Source organism: Photinus pyralis, unplaced genomic scaffold (genome assembly GCF_008802855.1).
Source record: "Photinus pyralis isolate 1611_PpyrPB1 unplaced genomic scaffold, Ppyr1.3 Ppyr1.4_unclustered_Scaffold5538, whole genome shotgun sequence".
In the NCBI taxonomy this organism is placed as follows: domain Eukaryota; kingdom Metazoa; phylum Arthropoda; class Insecta; order Coleoptera; family Lampyridae; genus Photinus; species Photinus pyralis.
Genome location: NW_022171790.1, coordinates 75 through 9,347, shown reverse-complemented (window position 1 = coordinate 9,347; position 9,273 = coordinate 75). Strand labels below are relative to the sequence as shown.

Sequence of the window (9,273 nt, the reverse complement as noted above, 5' to 3'; positions counted from 1 at the left end):
GCGTTTGATTTTCCTTTATCCCAAGTGCCTATGTATAAAATTTCGTTTAAATTCTTCCATAAATAAAAAGTTGGCACTGCGCATGCGCAAAACCAAATTTTGAAATTGGCGTTTGATTTTCCTTTATTTGAAGTGCCTATGTATCAAAATTTCGTTTAAATTCTTCCATAAATAAAAAAGTTGGCACTGCGCATGCGCAAAACCAAATTTTGAAACTGGCGTTTGATTTTCCTTTATCCCAAGTGCCTATGTATCAAATTTCATTCAAAAACTTTTATAAGTAAAAAAGTTTGCAATTCGGTTTATAAATGGTCGAGATGCGAAAAGGGCACTGTGAATTTTGAATCGATTCGATTCAACTGTTGGCATTGCGTATTATATGGCTAAAGCTATGCCCATATTGAATTTCATGCAATTCAGTTCATAACTAACGGAGATGTAAAAGCGATCGAACATTTCTAAACAAAGTTATCGTTCACACGGACAGATAGATGGACAGACAGACAAAGGAACAGACGGAGAGACCAACCGGCAGGCGACAGAAAGCAATGCAAAATTATAAACGATCTCTAGGATCGTTAATAAACGGCAAAAGTGTAAAATTATGGAACATGTAAAAAACGGTTTTTTTGTTTTTTTTACAATAACTTTTTTTGTAAGCGGTACAGAAAAAATTCCTTCCTTGGTACAAGACTCGACACCATAACGAACCAAATAGCGAAAAAAGTAGAACAATAGCTCTTAAGATGAAAAACTAGTAGCGTCGCAAAGTTAGCGGACGGACGGACGGACAAAGTGGCCACAATAGCGCATTTTTTTTTTATTTTTGTGGAAATGCGCTAAAAAGACCCGTGTGTCCTCACTTTTTATTTGCGAGTAAAATAAACCCAAAATAAATTATTGAAAAGCTGTGTTTTTAGTCCGAATTTGAAACGCTTCAGACTAAATACGTCACAAACCTACAACCAATCACGTAGAAGTGAGCTGGCAACCTTACGCGAGGGTCTGACGTTTGTCACATTTGACGTTTTGAGAGGGATGTTTAACTGCATCTAGCACGAAAGTGACAAGTGCCTGTGACAGATGACGCAAGTTATAAATGCCATTCTCCTGCAATATTGCCAAGTCGTTATTCATCTGAATGGTTCTAGGAGCTGATTGGTCGGGCTTATTACGTCACAGAGCCCGCCACAATCATATCGTTTTGAATAAACCTTTAAAACCGCACATGTTCATTATTTTTTTGCTAATCAGCCTCTATTTTTAAATAAACTTTTACTGTCCAAAAAAATGTTTTATGGTTTCAGGTACACGCTTATTAAATTAGAACAGCGGAATTCAACTATACTGTAAACCCCCATTGTCGTCAAACTTGTACCTAACAGAATTGGAACTTTCTGTACTTTTTTGTTACCGTGTTTTCCTTAAAGTGAAACAATCGCTATTTGCTACACTTTGATGTCCGTCCTTCTGTCCCTCATCACACGTACTGTACTCCTTCTAAACCACTGAACCGATTTTGGCGATAGGTCTCATTTGAAAGGGCTTGGTTCAAGGATTCCGTGCATACCCATATTTTTTGGTTTTGCGTATGCGCAGTGTCAAAAATTTGGTTTAACGCATGTATACGATGCTAACTTTTTTATTTATGAAGATATTTAAATGAAACTTTATATCGGGTGAATACTTTCAAACCGAACATAGGGAATTAACATGGGAAAACTGTTTTTCGCAGATTGTTGCTCCCCAAATTAACTTAGAGAGTTCATAATACCACCATTGGAAAGAAGATTTTTTTCTGCGTTTTATGATATGCAAATTGTTAACGTCTTATATAGTTACATGTTTAATTATTATTTTGCGGAATTAGGTACCTAGTCAAAATGTGTACTTGGTTTAAAAAATCACGGTAGTCATGAAAACAAGGTACGATAACTGTCAATAATTTAATTTGTACTTACTACAGTCTACAAAACTTACGATGTATTCCATTGAGGAAAAAGTGTTTATTGTAAAAAACGTTTACGGCGGTAATAGAGTCCGAGATTTATTTTCCGTGGAATTTAATGAAACCCACAGATTTGTACTTATATACAACTCTGTGATGAAACCTCTGTTCCATCAATATCGACAATTCGACAGATAGTTTTTCAATTTGACAATTCCGGATGCTTAAATTTTACGATTTTCTGACTTCATTTTATTTTGCGAATTTTTGATAAAATAATGAGAAAATACAAATAAAACTTAACTATAATTCGCATTTAGTTATAGATGAGAAAAAAATCTTCTTTCCAGTGGTACCATTATGAACATTATGCTTAAACTAAGCTCCGCTTAAATTTGTCGGTGCAAACGGCCATAAGTAAAATTAACGACATTTTCAAAATGTTGTTTTGCGCATGCGCAATGCCAACTTCCTTATTTACTGAAGCATTTAAATGAAATTTAATACATAAGCACTTGGAATGGAATACAAGCAAATCTAACACCAGTTTTAAAATTCATAATGCGGCTCTGGTGTTACAAACGCAGTTTTGTCTACGGAGTTAGCATCTACCGGCACTTGACAAAAACCAGAAAACATGTTGAGAGCCGTAAAATATATGTGTATTTACATCCATCTCCATTCCCTCCCAATCGATCCAGTTGCTCGTCTATCAACGGGTATTTGTCCGCAAGGGTGATCGCATTCAAGCGTCTAAATACAGTCAACGCACATTCTATAAAGTATAATAGTACAATCTCAAGGCTTTATAGTAGCACAGAACTCGCGTAGGAAAAATTCGACTCTAACGATTCCATTGACCAATAGTACTTCGATAATAGGTACCTCGCAATATATTCCTCTCCGTAACTGGCATGCGGTACGGTCTGCAAGTCATCGGTTCTTGAGTTGGTAATTTAATTTTCAACAACATTGAAGTAATACGATATATTTATCGAAGGTGGTTCAGGAGGGGGCGGGGGGAGATTAATTGCTTGATTTATATTTTTATTTATTTTTCAGTTTTTGAACCTTCTGCCATCTAAGTAGGTACAAAATTATGTTAGCGCATTAGAGAGTAAGATTTTACGTTATGGTTATGCCAAAATCGTTATAAAGCGAAAGTAACATTAGGCGTGATCACTTCGGGAATTATTTTTAATAATGCAGCCGAATCCATAGCAGTTCTATATATTACCTTTTCTTTTAATAGTATATTACTCAAAATCTAAAAGAAAAAGAAATTTGCATGAGTGGAATTATAGCTTTTCCAAATCAAAGAACAACACACATTAATTCCGTGGAGGTAGTAAAGTAATATTATTTCACTATTGGACTAGTCGGTGCAACCCATACCTACTGTACAAAATTTTCAAAGCATTTAAACAAAATTTTGTAACTGCTCGTTACTCGAGGTTTCCCCCTACGTCGTCGTGCTTTAAAACATTGCGGCTTATAACACTTGTATCATAATATTTTATCGTATATAATTGTGTAATAATTATATTAACCATTTCTGTTAACTCTATGCTGATGGTATAGTGAAAATAAGTATGGGTATGTGATTAGTGCTTTTTTTTGTAGATGATCGTTTCTTAGTGCGATTCTTGCGATGCTGTAATTATAGTTTAGAGAAAACGAAGAATCTGCTAGACTTATGTTACACAGTTAGATCACAAGCGCCCGAACTGTTCTCAAACCGTGATCCAGCATGCGATGCTATTGAAAATATACTCAACATAACGTAAGTAAATATAGTAAACTGGTTTCTCTTGATTTTCGTACAAGCAATTGTCTTATGTTCGTAGAGATATGGTACCGCTGCCGAAATTAACCAGAGAAAATTATAAAATATTCATATACCGTTTAACAGATTCAGATCCAGAGAAATACATTTTTGCAGATGCCTTAAAAACGTTTCTGGCGGTAGCTGATTTACGATTAAACTTTAGTGACGACTTTCCGGATGGTGAAATTCCTATATTTGATATGAGTGGATTTACATTAAAGCATTTGTACAAGGTCCAACTACCAATACTAAAGAAATATATGGTTTATACACAGGTAGGTAAATAGCAATACAGGCTATGATGTATCCAGCTCATCGTAAAATGTGTACGCCTGACAAGATGCCGACTGATGTGAATCGCTTGGCGCCAAAATTGCACGCGCAATGTGTTCATAAATGGGACCTGGATACAGAATATTCACTATAGGTACTTTTAACTAAGGAAAGGGAGTCACTATAGAACCAGTAACTTTCTTTCCACCGCTCCTATTACAAGAAATTGCCAATTTATGTAGCAACAGTTCAATGGTATCACTTCGGACGACATTGGCAAAACGTCATGTATCAGAATATTTGATGCATGAAGGTGCGTCTAAAGTGAAGTCGGCACTATTGCTAACTTTACCTTAACATATTTCGAAAGAAAATAAAGTTATAATCATGAGAAAAGATGTTTCATACTTGCGAATTTAACCAACCTTGAAGCTGCAATAATAACACAATTAAACAAAGTTAGCAAGGGTGCTGAGTTCACTTTAGTGTATATAAACATTAATCGTTGAATTGGGCAACATAATACAGGCCATTTGTGCTAAAACGGGCATCTAGCGGGAAAGTTGTGGGGTAGTTTTGATTTCTTTGACTCTATATGTTTTTTGGGGTGCTGAATCCGAATCTGAGGTTTGCCAACAAAATTTCATGACGCAACATTGAAAAAAACACAAAAGAAGTTGAAAAAGATATTTTTTTGGCAGTTTTGTGCTTACAACTTGAAAACTATCAACTATTCGAAAATAACCTTCCTATTCAAAATGAGAGTACATAAAATTTCCTACAGACCCCACTATTTAGTTTTTTTCCTCGATGAACCGTTCGGGCTCGAGCGCCAGTTGAAAATTGGGGTATTTCAGCTGTATCCGCAAATACTTATCTTTTATTATTATTTTATTATTATTCTGTGCAAATATAAATCCCTACTTTTCATTGTCTACCGGTCTCCTGAAAAGATTTTATAACTGTTCCGTCTGGTATAAAACTCTCCCACTCCTTCACAGATGAGCCAAGGCCCATTACGTCACCGTGTACCTGCGTTTGCAGTCTGGAGACCCTCCTCCCATTCACATACATACACACCCTCACAAAGTTACACAGATGGACGGACGGACAGTCCAAAATCATGAACTCGCTTTTTGTCGCTGGTTAACATGTAAACAGAAAAGAAATAAATCGGGTTCAGTTGTTAGCAGACAAATTTAAGCGGGGGTAATTGCGTTACCCCACTCCGAGTAGTACGTGATTCTTTGAAATTTTATGTACTTTAATTTTGAATAGGAAGGTTATTTTCGAAAAGTTGATAGTTTTCAAGTTGTAAGCACAACACTGCCAAAAAAATATCTTTTTCAACTTCTTTTGTATTTTTTTCAATGTTGCGTCATGAAATTTTGTTAGCAAACCTCAGATTCGGATTCAGCACCCCAAAAAACATATAGAATCAAAGAAAGCAAAACTACCCCACAACTTTCCTGGTAAAAATACAATTTAACTGGATTAACACCCTTTTATCATTATATCCGGGTTTCGCACGGTTGTCGATGTAGATATAGGCGTACACATTAACATAAAAAAAAACAATAAATAATATGAAAACAACCTGAATCTCTTCTTTAAGGAAGCTCATCCCGTACGACTGAAGCAAATACATGTTGTCAACGTCTCGCCTTTCCTAGATAAAGCAATGGCAATCGTGAAACCGTTCATGAAAACTGAAGTATCTGCTATGGTAGGTATAAGATTTAATATTATAATAGATTGCAAACTAAGATAAATTCTTAAAGCCTATTTAATATTAAATAGGGAATATCTTGAAAACTGAAAATTGTTGGCAAGACTACTATTTTATGCAAAGTCACCTTTATTTGTTCTGCTTAAAGACACAGTTTCGATTTAAAAAATCTAGTTAGTTATAGTTTTTGAATTTTATTTATTTATAATCAAAATATAGGTATATATAGTTATGTTTGGGCGCCAAACGTCATTTCCGAGATGAAAACTAAAATATGTCGAAAAGGCCCAAATTTAGGTATAGGATATTACTTGCAATGATTGTAGAATTTTACGTAGCATCTAAAAATGAAAATATACAGAGTGTTCCATTTAAAATAAGCAAGTTGGAATTGACTTTCAGAATGACCGGAACTGTCACCAGTTGAACATATTTAGATGAATTGATTACATTTGTATATTGCCAAATTTTTAAAATATTCCGATTTTTTTTCAAAATATAAATAGCCGTCGTGGGACACTATGTAGAAGTTGCTTACACAATCACTTAAATAGGTATATGGCTATATTTTCTCCTGGTTTAATTTTTATTTTTCAGTTACACTTTCATCAACCGAATTCTACGACTCTATATAAGTATATTCCGCAAGAATTATTACCCGAAGAGTACGGAGGAAGAGTAGGGAAAATATCAGATATCAAAGCTGCCTTGATTAGAAAGATGTGCGACAATGACAGTCGTAATTTTTTCTTGGACGATTCCAGATGGAATGTAGACGAATCAAAAAGACCTGTTGAAAATAAACATGGAAAGCAATTTTTTGGTTTGCAAGGATCATTTAGAACATTGACGATTGATTAATTATTTACTATTTAGGTAGAGTTAACTGCACAGTAGAAATAGTGATACTCACATTTGTAAACTTAGAATCTGTGAAGAAGAGTAATTCGTCTGCATATGTGATTATCTCTTTCTCATACAATATAAAACCGACATAAATCGGTTGTCTTTGATAAACGCATTTCAAATTATCTTCTTTAGAGGTTGAAGTAATACAGAATCTATATGATACCTTCACTCTTTAGGGTTCTTCCAATTTTTCTGTAGAAGTTGACTATCTGTGGGCATTTAATAGCATTATCCACTATTCCTGGATTTTAATTCTTGTATAACGTTATCTACTAGAAGTTCCATACCTTTTCAGTCACTCCCTTACCGCTATCTTTCAGTTTAAGAGTGTATGGGATGCGAACCGATTAACCGAACGAGCTGAACTCCACTTGTAAAAAACTGCGGGCGAATGCGCAGAGGTAAATTTTTTATTTCTGAACCGATCTTACTGAAATTTTAGCATCAGAAAGACCTGTTAATGAGAGCAAATCGATCGATTATATTAAACATGTTCATGTCAAAAAAGCTGCTTTCGCGTATGTATCTGCATGGTACAATTTCTTATTTGTGGACTAATTTTTGTGAAATTTATCGGTATGTGCTTCTTATTAAAAAAAATAAAAATTGAACATCCGCATGTAAAAAATTGCTACATTCATTAGGTACTTCCCTCAATAAATGACCAAGCGCGGCATTAGAAGTAAATACAATAAATGGGAAGTGATAACGTGCGGAAGAAACTCATTTTTTGACCTTACTGTCAGACGTGGTAAACATTTTAAAACCAACCTGAAACCAGTGCAATTTTCTTTGATAGGTACACTTCAATTCATATGAAATATGGAATATTCCTGAAGTGAGAAGATTAAAATATGCGTCCGTTATAAGAAGAGAATAAAAGGAATTAATTTATCCTTTCAGCTAAGTTATTAAGTCCATCTCTGCGATCAACGACCCCATCTGTTGATTTATTCATATCAGACCACACACAGATTTATATAGTATACTTGCAAATATTATACTTCTAATCCAATTAATTAATGTTAATTGCAATGAATTTACCTTGTAGTGAAAAGTATTCTGATAGTGGGGTCGCACTGAATATAATTGACTTTCGAGCCAAAAATTCACGAGTCGACTTACAATCCCTCGGGCCAGAGGCCCCCACAGATAGCACAAGCATGTACTTTGAACGTTCTCAGAACATTTGCAGGTGGGCATTGATACGTTCTGGAGACATATCGTGAATGTACTATGGACGTTCCTGGAACGTTCCTTCATTGTCCAAATGGCACAAATTTGGTTGTTCACATAACGTTCTTAGAAAACGTTCCATGAACGTTCGTTAGGTTGTCTTGAAGACATTCAGTGAACATTTTTGAACGTTCATTGGAACGTTATTTAAGTGCTTTAAAAATACTTTACAATAAAAGTGTAAATTTATTTTTAACATTCTTATGAGTATGACATATATATGTAGTAAATGATAAATGTTAATTTCTAAGTTCTTGCTTTTTTGATCGGTCTGTGCACTTCCGCAGCCACTTGGAAATGTCATTTTCAACCTCTTTTTCAGTCTTCTGGAATAAGCTCGCTGCAGCTTCTAGAAAAAAATATAGTGGGGTAAGTCAATATTATACAAAGGTAGTTCAATTTGATCACTTAACCAGGGAAAATAGTTTGCTTGGCGCAAGCTGAACGCTAAAGCTTTTGGGTGTAATGATAATTTAAATGTAAACCAATTTAAGTTTTCCTCCAGTTATGTGCCATAAAAGGTACTCGCAGTAATACATTAAAAACTGACACATGCTTGAGGCTTAATAATTTGAATTAGAGAAATGCCACCTCCCTACTAGGAAAAATATGAATGCAATTTGTCAGAGGTGCGACAGGGAGCACTTTAAGGGGAAATTTCAAACAACTGACTATAAAGCCAACAGCAGGCGACAAACTGCGAAAAAGGATCAGACTTCAAGTTCATTACCATTTGCAGTATTACATGATACAGTTTTTAGTATAATTCCAACAAAACTTGAAGGCTGCGCCTCACTTATTACACAACAATTATAAAGTTGAGGTTATGTCATATGATACAAAAAGTAGCAAAAAGTCATCTCTCCCCTCTGAGATAAAAATAAGTATGCACAACAAAAAATCTCAAAAATATGACGAGCAAAAACAAGATTTACTTACCAAAAGTCACAGCATAGGTCACGAAAATTCCAAATTACCCGAAAAACTGAAAAACGCTAGGTTAACGACACCTTTTTTAGATCATCAACACAAGTTGTCAAGTGCGAAACTGCGAACTGCGATGTGCGCGCTCGATCCGAGTCGGTCCAATCACCGATCGGTTTTGTTTCCCGCCATATTGCGAATGTAAGAGTGACGTGCATTGTTAGTCTAATCAACGAATTTCTTAACACATGCTCCTATTTAACATATCAATTAATTAATGTAATAGTTTTGGTGGTTTTTCAATATCTATGCCAATGCAATATGAAAATTACTCTAGTGCCGTGGGTACCTATTATGAACGTTCTGTGGACGTTTGATCTGTACGTTCCGGGGATTTGCAAATAAAGACGCCCATTGAACGTTCAT

At 35.1% G+C, this 9,273-nt stretch overlaps 1 protein-coding gene and 1 long non-coding RNA gene across 2 annotated transcripts; one reads left to right on the top strand and one right to left on the bottom strand.

Moving 5' to 3' along the window:
• Positions 1 to 3,571: 3,571 nt before the first annotated feature.
• On the top strand, positions 3,572 to 6,925 carry LOC116182487 (alpha-tocopherol transfer protein; the record flags this gene model as incomplete). The annotated part of the gene is given in 4 exon segments (XM_031503023.1): positions 3,572 to 3,731; positions 3,796 to 4,051; positions 5,665 to 5,775; positions 6,376 to 6,925. Coding segments are annotated over 4 exon segments (791 nt in total), but the record flags the coding sequence as incomplete, so codon positions are not given.
• A 1,168-nt stretch (positions 6,926 to 8,093) lies between these two features.
• Positions 8,094 to 8,901, bottom strand: LOC116182488. The gene is made up of 2 exons (XR_004147534.1): positions 8,863 to 8,901; positions 8,094 to 8,272 (listed from the first exon to the last, which is right to left on the bottom strand). It is a non-coding gene; the product is annotated as an uncharacterized LOC116182488 (long non-coding RNA).
• Positions 8,902 to 9,273: the final 372 nt, after the last annotated feature.